This window comes from Stegodyphus dumicola, chromosome 6 (assembly GCF_044657685.1).
Source record: "Stegodyphus dumicola isolate Sdum_Otavi_A_Nest chromosome 6, ASM4465768v1".
NCBI lineage: Eukaryota > Metazoa > Arthropoda > Arachnida > Araneae > Eresidae > Stegodyphus > Stegodyphus dumicola.
The window spans coordinates 165,684,357-165,705,102 of NC_140773.1; the positions used below are offsets into that span (position 1 = coordinate 165,684,357).

The window sequence follows — 20,746 nt, forward strand, 5'->3', positions numbered from 1 at the left end:
GTGCACATCTAGATGTTATAACGGACCCATATACAAAATTTCAACGTTCTATAACTAACCGTTTTTGAGATATGCAAAATGCATACATACGTACTTACACATCACGAAAAAAATCCCTTTCAAGTATCAACTTAGGGTCATAATCATTAGTCATAAGTATCAGCTTAGAGTAAATGGGATTACATTTAACAATAAGTTTTTTGAAAAAAAAAAAAAAAAAAAAAGAGAGAGAGAGAGAGTCTTTCATTGTGTTCGTACGTACAGGCGTCAGCCCAAAAAATAATTCACATGGATTCCGTAATCGTCAAAAACGGATATTTCCGTTAAAATATGATACCCAAAAGTTTTCTCGATTACAATAATTACTGCCATTTTATTTGATACAAGGAAGTAACGAACCTATATTAACCTACATATTCTTATATAAACAATACCTAAGTACAGTATATAAATATTTCAAATCAATAAAATCTGACTATGGCACGCTCCAAAATTGCTCATTTTCTTAAATATCAACAACTAAATAGTATTTCAACTAAAGCACATAATGTAAACAAGAGTTTGCCCGATGCCCAAAAAAATTCAAAATTATCTATGAAAAATATGAGCGCATTGTGACGCAACCGTATCATTCGTATTCGAACAGCAACCGCATGATTCGTATTCGCATAGAAACCGCATCATTCGTACTCGAACAAACCGCATCGTACGACAGATGCGAGTAACGAAGAGATGCGAGTAACGAAATGAATTTGTGAGTACCGAATCGGTACTTCGAGTCAACCGATGTACCCGTTACTCAATAACGAATACATGCGGTTTGCTCCAGCTCTAACGCACATGTTGGTGCTTGTAAACACCGGTAAGAGAAGTTAAGTCACATGTTTTACTTTGATGTGAAATACTTGATGTTTTCTTTTTTGTGACTAATTGTTAATTTGAATGGATGTTATGTGAACTGATAACAAATGTCAGTTTCCAATTCCATGTAGTTTACGAAAAAGTGCTCATGATTTCTTCCGAATAACCCTATAAGTTATATCTACACTGAAATTAAGTTATTTGTGTTATAACAATAAAATAATATTTACATACTTCCTAAAACTGTAGCAGATTCTATTTAGGGCTCGAATCCTTAATTTTTAACTCTCAGATAAGTAATTTTATTTGGTATGGTATTTTGGAGTCCTGAACTACTAAAAATTTTCAGCATTTAAAAACGGTATAAATATTTTTATCAGGAAAAAGAGATTTGTGAAGGTATTTAATTATGTTTTTATTTATTATTTCTATTATATTTTAGTCAGGTACCTTATATGGACTGCGTATTAATTTAATGCAAATGTAAAAAGTTAATTGCTTTTTTTTTTTTTTTTTTTTTTTTTTTTGGTACAAGGTGCATTTTGCTTATGAATTATGGACTTCGACTTAAAGTAATTATATGGAGGGTAATTAACCGAAAATTTTGCACACTTGTTCTTATAATTTAGCAATCTCAGCAAAACAATCATCTATATATCATTGTTAGCTGTAATAATCTTGCATCGAAAATTTCCATTTTTAAATGAAGATACTATTCAGCAGTAGATAATATCCTACCTCTTTCAAGCTCTTGCTTGGAGCAAGTATCAGTATGTAAATATGAATTATAGGCCTTATAAACATCTTCTTTACGTAGCATATCTTGGGGAAGGAGGGAATTGGACGTAAATGGTATTGCATAAAGCATTTGCTACATAATATTTATTTTCCTGCTTTTTTGTATTGCTATATAATTCTCATAAGATACTGTCATCTCAGGCAAATGCAGTTCACAGTGGTGTGGGAACGCCTTCCTTAGTATCATGTTCATGATGATTTTCGATCTGTTGTAAGAATGTCACAGGAATGATGCTTATAGAAGATCACAGTGTCGATATCAGTAGCATATTATGAAAGCAATTTAGTGATAGTTGAGTTGAATTAGGGGCTTCAACTGGAGATAATATGCTTGAATAATGAAACCAAAGGTATTATGTATCCCATCAGATGTTAGTTTTTGCATTTCGTGGTTATATGTTTTTAATGTAATATTTTTGTTTCTTTTAGTCTGAGACAAGATTATATATTGTATGAAATTAATATGTAAGATATATAGAATTGAAAATTTCATTTCTTTAAAACATGAATGCATCATTTTGACATGGTTCCACTGATATAAAATTTATTTTAATTTTGTAAATAATATACAGAACAATTCAGAAAGTATAAAACTATTTCATATTTGTTATAAGTAACACTTTATAATAAAGGAACTAAGTTACCTTAGGGTAGAAGAAATATCAAAATAAATTTAATTTTATCATACAAATTTTCAACATGAGAACCATCTGAAATACATTGCAACAAGTCCAGGTTTTAATAACTATCTGAATATATTCATATAATTGTGGGATAAGCATGCATATATGTTACATCCTTGACATTACAGAGTATTCAGCACTTCTAGTGACTTGGTATTTCATAACTGCCTTTGAAGATCATTATGTATAATACTGTGATTAGTTTCTCTTTGCTATTTATTTATTATATTTATTACTATGACTCTAAATTTAAATAGCCATCGATATGAACTTATTAAAATGTGTCGTAAAAATTCAGTTGTTATCTGAGCATAAGCTACATGACTGATGCTGAAAATTTATAAATCTGTATAAATAGTTAATAAACAAAACCCAGGTGCATCTGGTATTCATATATGCCTGAGTGCTTTCCCTCTATATAGTTAAGTTTAAAAGGTGCCAGTTCATGGTTCATTTTGTGCAAAATGGCTTTTTGATTGTCTTTGCAGCTCACTAGATGCTACTGTGTTTCTAAATAATAAGAGAATAAACATTTTATAAGAAGAAATAGGCTGATATTAACATTTTTATAATTTGTTGATGTGCTGAAACCTTGATATATCTCCATTGATAAATGCCATAGTACCTATATAGTCTGCTACAGTCAAAAGTCTTTAATCCGGATTATATATCCTCAATTTAAATCTGGTAAGATGGCATGCAGAAATTATAAAATTAAAAATATGAAACCATAATTTATGAAATAAAGAGCAATTATGATCTAAAGGGTATCAAAATTTACAAAAAAAAAGTTTAATATTTATTTGTTTACTTTATTAAACATTTCTTTCAACGCACATATGCGTAAAGCATACATTACGCAATTAGAAAATTGCAACCAGAAAACTATTTGATGTGTATTCGTGATATTTATAATGACGAGGAATTTGATTTAAATCATATCAAAGACTGAGTACATCAAGATAAAATACTACATTTAGTAAAGAATTATAAGCCGAATAAAATAAAAACATCTGCTCTGAAGATAAGGATAGATCAACTTCCAGTTCATTGTGCGCCGTGACATCCCCCCCCCCAGCCGCAGAGCAGCGTGAAATTCATAAACAGATTTCGGAATGGTTAGAGAAACAAAGGATATACCTTTATCCACTTTTTGTTAGATGGACATCAAAACATGCTTTCGCTTTGTAGATCCTTTGGCAGCTCCAGAATCGGAAATTATTTTTGACATAATCGAAAGTTCAAGCTTACTTTTATAAAATTGCTCTAACAGTCAGCAAAAAATAATAAGCCGGATCCAATCAGAAGAGTAAGGAACAACGCAATCTGCAACATTAACTGAAATAGATACTTTTAGCTTAGCTTATACGATCTGTTATACATTAAACTTGCATGCGTAAACGTATTATGCGCATGTGTAAAGGTATTATGCACATGCGTAAACGTATTATGCGTTTACGCATGCGCAGAAAGTTTGTAGTTTTGAGGTCCAGATTATAGATCATTCCGGATTATGGACGTCCGGATTAAAGACTTTTGACTGTAGTAGATTTATACTAAATGAGCCAACCGATTTCATTTTTTTCAGCTGTCTGATAATTTACACTAACATGAACAAATGAGAAGAAATAAATTGTACGTATTTTTATGAGATCATCATTATTATTATTTAAGATTTTAGTTTAAATGCATTTTCTTTTGATGGCAGAATATTCTTCAAAATAAGTGAATAAGTACATTTGTATAACATGACACTGCACAGATAGATTTTATATGCATTATCAGAATTCCTTAAGCGTAGTACCAGTATATATTTTATTCCAATTCATATAGTGAATAATATCTTCTGTTTTATTGCAACAGTAAGAGAAAAATAGTTAAATGGAAACTTGGGTAACTTAAGTGAAAGCTTTTGAATATGTATAAATTTTGTATGAATGTTTGATTGTAAGTAACTGTAAAGTAAATTTTTTAGTTCATGTATTTTCTTTTCATTGTTGAATTTTGTTATGAAATATGTATATTAAGTATAATCATATGTCTTCTTTGTCTTTATGGAACTACTCTTATATGCGCGCTCAGGTCACCAACTATTTTTGGTAAGAAACTCCATGCTGCCATATTACTATCTAAATTTTTTGTACATTTCGAACTTTAAGCCTAAAATGCCTCCAAAAACGTGGTTTTCACACATGCGAAAACCATGTTTTGAACATACAATTTAACAAAAAATTTAGATAGCAAAAACATAAAGTTTCTAACCAAAAATATTTTACAAGAATCCATGTACTCAGCGATATATTTTAGCTTAAAAAAAAATCTAGGCAGCGAACGAATCTAAGAATTGCGCACAACTCGCTTTAATAAATTAACATAGCAACAATAAATTTCAAAGAATACTATGTACACAGCATCCTGTTTAAACTTAAAAAAACATCTACAAATTGCACAATCTAGGCATTGTGCACAAATCAACCAAATAAACTAAACTAAATTACAAACAGTTCAAGAAACAACAGTAACAACAAAAATCCGTAGTAAAAAAACAGTGAACATAACATTCTACAAAATAAAAACAGTAAAATAAAATGCACTTTCCGTAATACATTCCTGAATAAAATTTCGCCAGTCGCACAACGTCTCTGAACAAAAGTGCCACAATTTTGCTGTATCACATGTCTTTCTGAGATTCAAAATTTCAAAAGCAACGATAAAAACTTCCTGCAAATTTAGCTTACTACATCAAAACCACAATCCAAATTTTAAACTCTGCTGAACCATTTGATTGCAAATCCAGAAAAAAAGTATCAGAAACGCCCTTCTTCATCCGAGTTCTCATAGCAGCTCCACATTTCGCACTCCATTTTAAAAGTTACACAGAAATTCCAAAAATACACTTCAATCCTCATAAACATACCCGTGAACCTCGTTAACAACTCCAACAACATACCTTTTAATACTAAATTTACTTTCCACAGAATTTAAAATGCGCGACTGAAATCTTCCCATCACATCTATCAGTGCAACATAGGCCATTTCAAAACATGCACGACTCAAACCAATTAGCAGTTAAACCACTCCAGGAAAAGATTTTTCAACTTCAACAGGGTTGCCATACAACACGCAATCGTGCCAAAAACCAGCGCAGAACACATCGCCACATTTGACGAAATTAGGCACATATAACAGTAGAGGCTCTTTTTTTTTTGGCAAGTTGTCTGTTTTTGTTGATTATGGAAGTAAAACTTTTCTAAAGAAAATTTTAATTTAGTTACAGAAATATGGAAATGAAAGAAGTAAATTTTTTTAAATTGAAAGAGATCAAGAAGCTTTTTCCTTGGGTTGAGGTAGCAATAGAGAAGTTGTTGCTATCATTTCCTGATGTTTATTGTACAGAAGATATAAAGTATATAGATATGTAAGTATTCACATTCTTCTTAACATTTTCTTCTCAACTCTAGAGTAAAAATATTGGTAAATTGTTAGAGTTCAGTATAATTAATGATGTTGGGAGAAATTCTGTTATAAATCAACAATAATAAAATACATGAATATAGGATGTTGAATTAATCCTAATTAATATACTAAATATAATTCAATAAGATAATCTGCAAAACTTAGCACCAAAGGCTTTACAAATTAGAGAAGTCTTGGAAGGTCAAGTTTCTCGGCATTTTTACATTTTTTTCTCTTTTTAATTTTTACATGAAATTTGGATTGTTCACTCATAAGCGAGTGCTAAAACACACTTACCTTAAAAGTGTGTTACTTTACCAAGATTTATAAAAACCTGGCTATTATAATTTTTTGATGACGAAAAAAAGAGCCCATACAAGTGAAACGTAGAGAGATAAATGAGAGTGAAATATTTTGAGGGCGAAAAAAATGCATCAAAATGTTTTAGTATAAAAGGAAATAATTTTTGGTATTTATTAGCACAACTAGCCTTTGACACCGTTTAGTGAATCTTTACAGAAAAAAAAAAAAAAGATGATTTAAATTTGGAGTAAAAAACTGGTACTCTTCTGTTATGAACCTACCACATGTTTTGGCTCCTGTTAAAGAGAAGCCAAATACATGCAGAGAGTCAATGATGCATATTCTGGAGACTGTGTGTGCATGTATAAAAGAATAATTAAATGCTCGCACATATTGTTACAGTAGTACTGTCAAAATGCGTGGCAGGTGCATAATGAGAAAATACCAAAAAAGTTTATACTTGTACAATTATTACATACCTATTTCACATTCTAATTAAGTATTAATCCCAAAAATTAATTAGTAAACTTATTTACAAATATATATATATATATATATTTTTTTTTTTTACTTTTTTTGCATTGCTGAAAATTTTGTGGCTATTTTAAGAATATATTCAAAACAACTGCTTTCTTTGCATACAGCAACATACTGAATTCCTGAATCATTGCAACTTCTTCCTTTTCCCTCCGAGCATTACGGGTTTAACCCTGAAATTTCAAAGTTCCTCAAAATGTCATGAGTAAATGGTATTTTCTTGATTATAATTAAAAAACAACTCTCCCACTTTTTACCATGATTCCTTTTCTTTCAATATACATTCAACTCGAAATTGAATACCTTTAAAGCTGGCAGAAATTTTTATGTGTAATGAATACGAAAGTCACCATTCTATACGGAATTTTCTGTACATAATTCCGAGAGGGTTAAAGGCAAATTTTCACAAGTGTATGTTTTAAAATTGAATTATAAGACCAGAAATATATCATTATTTAAAGTAATTTTTGTGCTTTATATAAAATGAAGATGAATAAATGCATTATTTGCAAAATTAATGGCAAGTAAGGATTTTGCTAAATTTAATCCCTATGTTCAGTAGATATTATGATTTCTGTATGTGAAATTTTATTAAAAACACTACTAGCAGTTATAAAAAAGTGCTAGAACAAAAATTTTGGATTTGTTAATGCTATACAACTCATTTTTCTTTATGTTCTATTTCTGTGTTCCTATTTATTTATCGTGTAAGTTGCTTAGCATTTGAGATATTGTGAATAAATAAATTCTTTGCATATGCTACCCACATGAAGTCAAAAGATGAGATGAAAATGTTTTTTTCCTCTTTTCTTTTTTCTTTCCCCGTACAGTGTTGCCATTGCTCTCTTTGAAATGATTGAGTTTCTTAATCAAACACTCATAAATGCTTTACAAAATATGAAGTAGATAATAAAACAAATTTCCAGTTCCAAATTCGGGCTTCCAGATACCCATATTTGGGTGCAGACATACGTTATGCAAAATTTGATGGCTCTAGGTACCGTTGTTTTATCAGTACAAGAAACATTCATACAGTTTTGCAGATTCTTCATTATTTAATTTCTTTAAATATAATACAGTGCAATAATATTTGGTGGCAACAATTTGAAAAGTGAAATGCCACAAAATGTCAAAACAAAATTAATAGCCCTTCTGGATTAAGGCCATTTGCGCTAAAAATTATTTTTAAAGGTATCACACTAGTAGTAGTACTACTACTGAAAAAACTATTTGATAGTTTTATAATTTTTTTTTTTTTTTTTTTTCATTTTTATTTTACAGTAGTGAGAATTTCGCATAATAATGAACTACATTCCTTATTGTGATCACAATATTGTTCATAAGGTTTTCCACTGTCATATTTTAAAATAATCTTAATTCTTGCTATACATAAATTGAGTAGACACTTCTCGGATGTTTGTATTTTTATTAACAGAAGAAGGATTATGTGCTAAATAAATATTTATTATCTTCTACATGTTTAAACTACATAATTACAATATATATCTATAATTTCAGAGAAAGTTATAAATAACCTTTCTTTCAGCACAAATTGTGTTCTTTTCTGAATGTGGCTCTAAATGCTCTCTCAGGTCATCGCAAATTGAAATAACTATAAATGTTGGCAATCTGAAGTATGTAATGAAAACATCTTCTGGCAGAGCAAAAGCATCAACATATTTTCTATAAATTTGCTGCCGATTCAGAGATCTATGACTGTATTCTTCGTTTAAATAGGAAAAAATTAGCAGCGAAAACACATACAAAGCCATTATCCACTTAGAACGTCAACTAGACAAGCCTGATCGACGATGGGGCAACACTTTTACCCGTGCTTTCAACGACTTCTGTTCTCAGAGAATGTGGGATGTCAGGCAGATCTGTTTTTCACGAGCAGTGACATCTGGCGGCCCACAAACTGCTGATGACTCTCGGAGCGTAGAATAGTCGTCCAGAACTGATGCCGCCGAACTGGGTGGTTGAGTTTAGGGTAGGGAAAATTTTTACAATTTAGAGAAGCACTAAGCAGCAAAATCAAGGTAAAGCAAAATAATTATAAATTAAGGAAGGCACTGAGCTATAAAAGTTTCAGAATTTCGAACACACAGAGACTGCACTAGACTGCAAATTATCTCTTGCTGGCCTTTAAGTATCAGAGAGAATTTATTTATTCAGGACTCAGATAAGCATATGAAGAAGAAAGGTGTAAGTATTATAACTAAACTAATGCAATACAACTTTAATTTCATCAAAGTGCAATAGAAGCAAGACAAAATTTTGTGGCACAACATATCTTTAGTAAATACTAGCCAAGCTTTATGGTGATGCCCATGAATTTCAAGGTTTTCAGATATCACAAATAAAAAGCAAAATTTTCCAATTACTGGAATTTGTGGAGAGGTGGTAATTAATAAAAATGATGTAACAGAAATTTTATCATCAGTCAAATAAACGAAATGTGCAGTATGGCTCTAAATCCAGAAAATATCACTATCGATAGTGAAGAAAGTGGCAGAGAGGTTATTCATAATGAAAAAATTTTGATTGACAATTTAGTGGAAGTTCTCGACTTGGCAATTACAGAACTTGGAGAATGGAACTTTATGACTGAACAAGAAATTATGCCTTTATGTAGAATTTAAAAAAAAGTATTAGCACAAAAAATGAAACATTTTCAACAACTTCAATGAAAGAAATGTTTAATAAAACAAACAAATAAATGGGGGTCGTCAATTTTCATTCCTTTAAAGGTTATAAATATTAAATTTTTTCATAAGCTACTACTTCATATTTTTAATTTTATAATTTGTACATGTTATCTTATTAAATTTAAACTGATGTCTAACACCCAGAAAAATTCCAAATCTGAAATCACCAAAGTCCTGATGAGTTCGTATCTCAGACTTTGACTGTATCAAGTTTCATCCAGTTTGTTTGCATACTCTGTGTGTTACCATTTGGTTTCCTGTTTGTTCCTGTTTTGGAAACCACTGTATATATTTATTGATTCATAAGAATGAATTCATCTAAAAGCAAAGAGTTGGCAGAGATTCACTATTCATGCTTACTTTAAAATGAAACCTCACACATATTCAGAAAATGTTAAATGTCTTCATTAATGTAATACTAATAATAATTTGTTTCTTCAATTAAAATACAGTAAAAGCCTGACTATTTGGCATTCAACTAATTGAAAAGCTTAAGTAACTAAAGTATTTTAGAATGCCCCTGAAAAATTAGATGAGAAACTTGTAAAACTATCATATTGCACTATTGCCAAACAATCTGATATAGAGCCTATAATGGATAAGTGTAACTGCACAACAAACTCCTAAGAACTTCGCCTGGGTTTTATTAGGGCATTTTAAGAGAAGGTCAGCTCATCCCACCTTTTACAAGGTAGGCAGCTCCTCCTCATCTCTGTTGAAATCTTAAAGTCAGACATGTATTTTGGTGACTTTTTTTATTACCTAGAAACCTAGAGAGCTAATAGAGGGAACCAAGCTATTATATAATATTAGTTTAGAATTTTAGAAAAAATTATTTTCAGCTTTTTTCCTAAAAATATAGTTTGAATTTTGGGAAAAGTTCAGTTAATACTCTCAAAGTGTCTAGGACATCAGACTAGCTACACATACTTTTATTTCTAAACTCAGCTTGCTAAATGGCATGTACTGTGTAGTGTAGAGCATTTGTGACAGAAAAGTCTCAAATAGTTTAAAACTTTTAAACTTGTTAAAAAAAATTAACCAAGTTTGATAAATCTGTAACAAAGAGTAAGGAATGAAAACAAATTGTTAAATTTCAGTAGTTTGTATTTATAATTAATATCCTTCTGTTTGTTGAGAGACCGATGATCTAAAAGTACAATTTCTATAATAAAAATATAAATATTGCTCTCTTTTTTAGTATATTGCAGTTGCGGGGGAGAATTGTTAAGGATATAAATATAAAAGCAAAGTAAATAGAGAATATTTATGCAAATTTTGCATAAAATTAGTTTTAAATTCTTTAATGTTACACATCATGCATTGCATTTGCACCACATTTCCTATTTATGGTTCCTTATATATACTACCATCAGTTGCACATTAGAACAAAAAAATTAATATTTTGTTGAAAACCATTATATGTCATTATTAAAAAACCTGTTTAGACAACACCATAGAAGCAAATACATGTTAGCAGTTTGTAGGTGTGTTTCAGTCTTGCAAATATGCTCATTATTTGCTAGACACATTTTACTTTCAGGTATTGGAGAAACTTAGGAGTATTCTGTCCTTCACACAGGCTGAAAATTAGATAACATTTATTTAGAAAATTATTTAACATAAATACAACACCAACTGAAATACAATATAGATAATAATACCAACTACAATATGATTGAATTTAATTATCCATATTATGAGAGATTTCTATTAGTTTAGGTAACTTCTAAATCTAGCAGTACTGAAAGAGAAGGCATTCTCAAAGAGCGGAATATGATATTCACTAAAAAAATGACATGTTTGATACTTTCTAAATACTCTTTTTTTTTTTTTTTTTTTTTTTTACATGATTCATATTTTATTAACTTGTTATACTCATTCTGAAAAGGTTCACAGCATTGAGTATCTGATGAGGACAAGGATGAAAATATTTTTACTAATTCATCTAGAGCTAGTATACTGCAACAATGTGCTCATTACATGAACTAAGCATTTCCATATAGTATATATATTCCTGAAACTGTATTTTCTCTCGTTTCTTTACAAAGATATACTCCTGACAGGATTTGATAAATCTTTTATTGCGTACAATTGTGGTATTGTGTACAATTAAAATATCTTCAGTTTCTCATCATTTTTTATATTGTTGATGAATGTGACATTTTGTTAAAAGTGTTCATGTAATTATACCATTTTTATTCAAGTCTTTCATTTAGTCTTTGAAAACAAAACAAAGAAAAAAGCTGTTTTATGTAATCAAATGTTATTGGGTGATAAATTCTAAATGTTAATGATCCGTGGGAGTAAAAATTTATGTATTCAATAGGAATATATTTTGAATTTTTTAATCAAAAAAAATAATAATAATACTGTATATAAGTCATAGATTTTTAGCAGATATTTTGCTACTGAAATCTGGATATTGGCTTGCATACAAGTTCAAAATGATTTACAAATAATTTGATTGTTATAAACAATAACATGTGTTTAGTAATTGACTTAATATTTTTATTTTATTTAGTCCTAATATACATTAAGAGCCCATCAGCAGCTAAACAGGAAAATAGGTGATACTTCTACCCAGATCTGAGTTAACATAACCTCTTGAATAATGATCATTAGAGTGTTAAGGCAACAAGAATCAATTAGTAATATTCTTAAATTTGCAGTATTAGTTTTGAAGGTTGAAACTTCGAACCTGCTTCTTCAGCTGCAGAAGTGCAAATAATGAAAAAGAAGCCCATGCTCAGGCAGTAACAGTGAGAGAAAGGATCAAACTGCTGGCACTGTCTATTGATGAAAAATGAAAACTTATTATTTTCTTAAAAGCTGAGGGTAAATATGAATTGGAAATGAGATCATTAACGAGAACTGAAAGATTTTTATGAATGTGAAATGCCTCTAAATAATCTAATTCACCAATGGAAGATGTTTTTTGAATAATTTAGCTGCTGAAAAAGTGAAAAAAAAATGGGATTTTTCTGACTAATAGTGTTGGGCAATGGCGGATTTATATACCGTAAATTCGGGTAGATAAGCCATGGCTTATGCGTGTTTAAAAGTTGAAAACTTAGGTCTGCAGTGTATCTGCTGGAATGGTGTATCTGAGGGAATTTTAATTTTTCCTCTGTCCTTAAAACTTCTCTAGTTGAGATCATAAGTTATACATAAGCGAAACTGTAAGAATTCGCTGCAATATTCTAACCTCAGATTGTGCTAAGGCAGGGCAAGTTCAAACTCGCCTAATTAAAGTAGGTGGCACTCTCTATAAAGACATTGTAATGCATGTAGTTTCTGCTAAACTCCATGGTTTTGTCTGCATTTTCCTATGACTTTATGTTTTAATGGAAACAGCTACATTTACTTGCTAAATGCTGTGTTCATTCTTGCACGTTTTTACTGGCTTGTAGCTTGCGTTATCATTAGTGCTTTAAAAATATTATTATTATTATGGCTTCCACTCGAAGAAAAAGTTATACAGCTGGCTTTTTAAACTTTCGTCAGTGAAGAAAGCGATCGAAATTGCAACTTGTGCTGCGACTAAAGAAATTCAAGTTGATGGGTGATGCATTCGGTGGTCGAAGTCCAAACAAGAATACCTAAGAATAAAAGATCTCATCAAACTGGTGTCATAGCCTGGCCTCTTATGGAAGGCAATTTAGAGAGATGGACAGTAGAGCAGAGAGAAAGTGGATTATCAGTATCAACAGTTTGAATTCGCCTTCAAGCAAAGGTAATTGCTAAACAAATGGGTATTAAAAATTTTGTTGGAGGACCTAATTGGTGTTTCAGGTTCATGAAGCAAAAGAAATTATCTGTCAGGACCAAAACAACACTTGGACAAAAGCTTCCCGTGGACTGGCTTAAAAAAAATAGCTTTTTTAGAGTACACATCTAAGAAAATTAAAGAACAAAATTTGAAAAGAGGGCAAATATTTAATATGGATGAATTGCACGTTACTTTTGACTGCCCTCCAAGCAGAACTGTTCATTCAATAGGTGAAAAGCTATTTGTGTTAATAACCAGGAGTGAAAAGGCTTCTTTTACTTGTGTTTTGGGTTGTGCCACCAATGGAGAGAAGTTAACCCCTTTGATAATTTTCAAAAGAAAAAAAATTTCCGAAAGGAAACTTCCCTAAAGGAGTTATTATTTGCACCAATGAAAAAGGATGGATGTGTGAAGAAGTGATGTTGTTTTGGTTGGGAAAAATTTATTGAAAAAGGAAAGGTGCTTTTTTCGAACCCTGAGGACTCGTCGTTCTCGATTCAAAGCGATCCCATTTAGCGGATACAGTAAGATCTGAAGTAAAAACACTTAGCACTTATGTCTCAATGATATCAGGTAGGCTTACAAAAATTTTACAGCCATTAAATCTCACTATCAATAAAATTTTCAAGCATGAACAGTGAAAGCAGTGGAAAGAATGGATGCAAAGCAGACTCCATTCCTGCACGAGTTCCGAACAAATGAGAACAGCTTCGTATGAGGAGGCTACCTCAGGGGTCGATAAAGCATGGCAATCAGTCCAAGCTGATACCATCGTATCAGCTTTTATTAAATCGGAAATTATCGAAAATGAAAGTGAAGATAGTGATGTTGAAAGAAGTGGATTTAGAACAGAATGATGAAATTGACCTTGATGATCATTTGTTAAATTTATTTAATTCTGACATCGATGAGTTGGATTTTGAAGATTTTGTATAAATAAACATAGTTTAATTTAATTGAAAAATTTTGTTTGTTTATCTAATTTACTTCCCCCCCCCTCCATAATATGTTAATTTATGGTGATAAACAAAGTTTACCAAACCCATAAAACTAATATCTATTAGAAATCATCAGAGTTTGCTTTCGGCAAGTTCAAGGTAAGATGTTTCTTCCTTATTTATTTATATATTACTGATTATATTTATGTTGTAACTATTATCGATGATGATTTAATCAATATGGCAGGAAGTTACTGAATAAATGAATATTAAGTGCCATGTTTTGGAATGCTTTGCTTTTGCTATGGCGTACGGCAGTGCTGCTTATTCGATGAACTTTCATTTTGTTTTAGTCAATTATCATGTGTGTGGTGTATAGGCTAGGGTGGCTTATTTACTAGAAATTATGCCATTTCCTTTTTCCTAACATATGCTCATTTCCTTAGTGCAAAATTTTTAGGCTGTCTTAGTTTGATTTATGTAAATTAAACCACTTTGTCAAGGAATCCTGTATATACCAGGAGCTCATATCTGGCATGTGGTCTTTTAAGTATGAAACTGTGAATTTTATTGATAGAAGGAGTAACAACACGAAAGTTGAATTTCTGTAAAAGAAATACAATTTTATAGCTAATCAATCGAAACAAAGGAATGACAACAGAATTTTTTAACTGCTTGGTCGATACTGTTAAGTGAAAAGCCTCTGCCAGTAGCAACTGCTTTTGAGTAAAAACCATCTTCTATCTATAGCATTGCTTAGCAAAAGTAATACTTGTGGTTTAAAACTAGTAGAATATGTAATCCCTTTCTACTGTGCATCTTTCACTATATTGCCAAAATGAAGAATTGTATTTTAGTTATAAGAACAAAAACGAAACCACAGGGAAGGAAATGTAATTATTTAGGAAGGGTTACTGCAACTGAAAACAAAATAAAAGTTGCCATTCTTTTGCCAAAGGGCCAAATTATATGCATGTTCTTAAGCTGGAAAAATAAGAAAGAAACTATTGGTACTGAAAGTGACCTTTCTTTCTATAATGCTGATACCCATTTTGTTTTTAATAGAAGCTGAAGATGAATTGGCAGTTACCTTCCACTTATATGACAGTTTTAATTAAGTTAAATGATCAATTAGTCTCACTTTTGGCAATTCATAACAAAGTTTTAAATTTGGCTTATACATGAGTTTTCAGTTATGGCTGAATCATTGCAACAAAATCATACCTCTCACCATATATATGTATTGTTTTATATTTGGAAATATGTAGTAATACATTTTTATTGTTAAAGATTTTTTTTTTTCCTCTTTCTTTGTTTAGAAATATTGAAGTTGAATTTAAAGCTGTTTTAGATAAAAAAGATTTCAGCAGGTAATTATATTTTTATATAATATTTGAATGAGTCTTATGAAAGGAAAAGCATCTATATTTGATATACAGTGGACTTATGTTTATATGAACTTCCAGTTTTATCTGCTGGCTGTACAGAATGCAACACAATGAAGGAAGCAACCAAATGGCATGAAACATGTATGACGGAGCACACTACCACATCCCCAACTATATTACAAAAATGTAGTATGTAATACAATAATCGGTCTCTGCATGGACAAACAATTTGACATTGTTAGGCATCCATTTCATTGCACACCTTTAAATCATAAGCGTTTTGCATTTGCAGTAATGCTCTGAATGGGCGTCTGAATAGCATGACATTGTGTTTCCAGATAAATCAAGCTTCTGCCTGCGGTACTACGATGGTCAGATTAGAGTTCGGAGACAGCCTAGAGAGAGGCTGTTCGACTGTTGTGTTGTGCATTGTCATACTGGTCCTGCACCCAGTGTTGCAGTGTGGGTGATACTGAATTTCTTTTCTGCATCTCTTAGTATGCATTATCAATATGCTTACCAGTAAATGCTATATCTCAAAGTTTTGCAGCCTCATCTCCTTCCTTATATTCAGATCTTGCCTGTGGCCACATTTTAAATGGACAGTGTGCGACCACATGTTGCTCGCAATATTCAAGCTTTCTTCTTAGCCCACCATATTGCAGTGTTGTCCTGTCCTAGCTACCCATTCTCTATATCTATCACCCATCAAACATGTCTGGTCAATGATTAGAGAATGCCTAGCCTGGCATGCCTCACCTGCAGGTACACCAAATGAACTACATATGGAGGCAACGTGGACTGGCATTACCCAGTATGGCATCTAAAGTCTCTTTCACGTAATGTCACAGTGTGTATCAGCAGTTGTTGACAAACATGCAGGCAACATTTATTGCTGATTTTCCCATCTTCCTCATCTCAAAAAAAGCTGTATTTCAAATCTAATAACATTGATGCTATGTGTAATCTCTGAAATAAATTTGGCCTTGATATATCTTGTCCTTCTTCTTTTGCATTTTGGATGGCCAGCAGTGTCTATTTAATCACCTACTCATTTTTATGAATTTTTCATTGGTCCTGAAAAGTGTACTCTAGAACTGTGTTAGTTTCTGCTTTGATTTTTTGAACTATGTTTTTTTTTTTTTTTTTTTTTTTTTTTTTTTTATGAATTTGAATTCTTTTCCCCCCGTCCCTTCCCCAGTGTTTGTCTTTGAATGTTGAACATTTGGGCAGAGAAAAAGGAAATTTTACTAAGTTTTCAAACTTTCTATGTGGACAAGGGGGGGAAACAGAATCTGCCTTTACAAAATTGACTGCCAGTATAATTTGTAAGATTTAAGGAACCTGTTATGAAGAAATTTTTTTCTTCTAAAAAATGGTTTGATAAACTGGCGCAGAATCATTCTGCAGGTATATCTGTGCAGTAAAGTAATAATTTTTTTTTTTGTCATTTATGTGGAGAAACTTCTACACTGAGTTGTATAATTCCAGACTTACAATTTCATAGACATTTTTGAATAGATGTATTAATGCAGAAGACAGCATTGCCCCCATATCAAATATGCTGTGGCGCAATTGTTCTGAAAAATTTGCTGAGGTTGTAAGGTTATTCTCCCGCCTTCTTAGAATGCCTTTGTTGTGTAGTGGTCAGCACGCTCGACACTTATTCAAGAGGTCCATGGTTTGAGTCCCGGCAGGGGCATTGGGCATTTTTCATGTCTTCTGCTTCCAACATACCTAATGTCTCTACAGTGGTGCCTGAACTAGGAAAGGTGGTGGATGATGATTCTCCACCACTGGGATTTGGAGAATGGATCCTCTAATCCCCAGTCACCCTTTAAAAGGGGGTATATAAGGTATTTCTCCCACCTTCTTAGCATTCCTTCATGGTGTAGTGGTGTTAGCATGTTCGGCACGTATTTGAGAGGTCCGTGGTTCGAGTCCCAGTCAGGGCATTATTCATTTTTCACATCTTCTGCTTCCAAAATACCTAATGTCTCTACAAGGTAAGGAAGGTCTTTCTCTTTCCTCATACAGATAGTTACTATACTCAAAGGATCTGAATCTGTGTGATTTTTGACTCTGTAAGTGTAGATGTATTAGCAAAAGATCTGCCAGATAGGCAACTTGAAGAATAGTTTTATATAGTGCAGTGAGAGATTTTAGCAGATTAGAGGTTGTTGAGATTGTCACTTGGCAGTATGAGTTGCTGCTTGTTAACTGTAGCCAATACACAAAATGTCTCCAGTAATTCATATTAACAATGTATCATGGCTTGGCAGTATTTTCCTTACTGATTACCAGTAGTTAAAGTAATTAAAACTTTCAATGGATTGATTAATAAAGCATACTAAGATTGACAGGAAATAGCTTATAAACAGTACCAATACAGTTGCTCTTAAGAGCTCTTAAGTGCACTGAATGGTTGGGAGTTCAACCTGGGTTCAATCTCAAACAAATAAGTTGGTTGCATGGTTGATTTTTGTAGTTTACCTCATGTGTAATGTGAATATGAGCCAGTTTCTATTAAAAAGTACTTCTTGAATGCATTCTTGTCTCCGCTGCAGATAACCCTAATGTTTTTTTTTGTTTTTTTCCCCCCTCTTATTCAAATAAGCTAACCTAACCTAACAGGAACTTTGTAGAATTATTATGTTTGCTTTATAAATTTCTTCTTCATGGTATGTACATCAAATTTGTGGCATTTTACACATCATCTGTAGTGGTAATCTTAAAATTCTTAATTCATAATTTTTTTGTCTAATTTTATTGCTGTGTATTTCAAAACTATTATATTGTAATGAATTACAAAACTGTTATATCATAACAAAAGCTTCTGTGAACTGTGATTAGTAAAACTGCCATTCTAATGTTGGGAGAACTAAATGGATTAAGGTTTGTAAAAATTAAGTATTTGTATAAAATCTCTGAAAGTTAAATTTTGTATAACATTATTATTTTTTTTAATTATTTGATATTTTTTAATTTAATGTTTTTGTTTTTCTTTTAATGTTACAGAGCTGAAAATTTATTTCGAGTTCTTCATTATTTTTATATGAATCTTTGGTGGAAAGTTCGTTGGAAAATGGCAAGAAATTAATTTTTTTCCCTTATGCATACCTGTATTTATCTGAATAACTTATTTTCTACTTGTAATATTGAAAGACTGGTTTATATTATTATTACTTTATATGGAAAATGTTAAATCTTTTTCTGTTTGTTATCAAAAGCATTTTAAGAAAATATAGTGTTAATAATTCTTAAATCAGGAATTATTAAAATCTCATAATCCGTAAATATCCATGAAACCAGAAAAAAACACTGCATGTGATTATGAAGAATTTACTGCAAATCTTTTTATGTATTAGATTGTGAATATAAAAGTTAAGAAATACTACTGACTTTTTAGTTTCACTATCTGAATAGCAGTTTAATTTCAAATAAAAAATAAGTACAGTCAAAAGTCGTTAATTCGGAAACCCATAATCTGGACCTCAAAGCTACAAACTTTCTGCGCATGCGCAATAAGACCTTTACGTCTGCGAATAGGCGTGCGAAAAATACGTTTAGGAATGCGCGTTTAATGTATAATGGACGGTATAAGCTAAGCTAAAATTATCTAATTCAGTTAATGTTGCAGATTGCACTGTTCCTTAATCTTCGAATTGGATTCGGCTTATTATTTTTTGCAGTCTGTTAGAGCAATTTTATAAAAGTAAGCTTGAACTTTCGATTATGTCAAATAGAATTTCTGATATATATTTACTAATATGTAAAGGATCTACAAAGCGAAAGTGTGTTTCGAAGTCTATTAAACAAAAAGTGGAATTGCTGCAAAAAATGGATAAAGGCATATCCTTTGTTTATCTAAACTTTAACATTTGTTTATCAAAACTTTGTTTATCTTTAACGCCGCCGCGCGCAATGAATTGGAAGTTGATCTGTCAGCACTAGCCTTATCTTCAGGGCAGATATTTTTATTTTATTTGGCTTATAATTCCTTACTAAATGTAGTATTTCATCTCAATGTACTCCATCTTTAATATGATTTAAATCAAATTCCTCATCATTATAATTCGCTTCCGATAGCGAAAAAAGTGACAGAGGTTATTGAAAACGAAAAAATTTCAATTGACAAATTAGTCGGTATTCTCGACACAGCAATTATAGGACTTGAACAGCGGAACTTTGTAACTGAACAAGAAATTATGTCTGTTTATAGAATTAAAGAGAATGTATTATCACATAAAAAACGAAGCAACTTAAACAACTTATTGAAAGAAATGTTTAATAAAGTAAACAAATAAATATTAAGCTTTTTTTTGTAAATTTTGATGCCCTTTAGATCATAATTGTTCTTTATTTCATAAATTACGGTTTCATGGTTTTAATTTTATAATTTCTGCATGCCATCATACCAGATTTAAACTGATGATCTATAATCCGGAAAAATCGATAATCCGGAATCGCCGAAGTCCCGACGAGTCCGGATTAATGACTTTTGACTGTATCTTAATGACAGAAATTTCAAAATTTTTCTGTGATTTTTTTAAATACAAGAAAGAAAAATAATTTGTACTAAATTCATGTGAGTATTAATGTACCTCTAAAAATACAGTGAAAATTGTGGTGGAATTCTTATTCATTTACTGATTTAATATTACATTGAGTTTTTACCTGAAACATGTTGGCTCAGTAAGAAAATGATTGCTGCAGTGTAAAATTTCATAATTGTTTTCTTTAATTTGTAAGTAGTAGTTCTTAAGAATATTTCAATTTTTTAAATCTACTCTTCCTTATATAATATTTATTATGCCTTTTCTTTATCTAAAAGCTCCTCTTTCCTGTAATTGGTAGCCCTTAGCAAAAGCATCTCCGTTCAGCATAAGAAAATATTTCAGAGCAAGTGTTAAAAAAACACATAGATATTATCAAAGAAAGTTTTTGCATGCTTACAAATGAGGCCGAATATACATGTAATAAAAATATGTAAATTGCATAGTGTTATATATGAGTAAAATATAATAATAATAATATGAAATAAAAGGGGGGGACTATTACATCTGATTTTGCAGCCATGGAAGAAACATACCAACTCTACTGAAAATCCACCATTTCTAAAATCATGCTTTACCCTGATGCCATTTACAATGCATTTAAATTTATATGGTAGAACTGTATCATTTTTGAAATTTCAGATCAACATTTAATGTAGTTCTGATTAAAGTTCAGCAGAATTAGATTAAATTTTCTCATTTTTTTAATTCAGCAGTTCACAAGTGCAAAATAATCTATTTTTTTG

At 31.2% G+C, this 20,746-nt stretch overlaps 1 protein-coding gene across 2 annotated transcripts in view; it reads left to right on the forward strand.

The window, feature by feature from the left end:
- The first annotated feature begins 712 nt into the window (after positions 1 to 712).
- LOC118187114 (uncharacterized) overlaps positions 713 to 20,746 on the forward strand; it is a 60,635-nt gene continuing 40,601 nt past the window's right edge. Inside the window, exons 1-4 of one of the 2 annotated variants that reach the window (XM_035357311.2) lie at positions 713 to 862; positions 5,614 to 5,760; positions 15,376 to 15,426; positions 18,463 to 18,532. In XM_035357311.2, coding sequence (XP_035213202.2) covers positions 5,624 to 5,760; positions 15,376 to 15,426; positions 18,463 to 18,532 — 258 coding nt within the window. In that variant the 5' untranslated portion in view covers positions 713 to 862; positions 5,614 to 5,623. The other variant, XM_035357310.2, reaches the window with a different exon arrangement.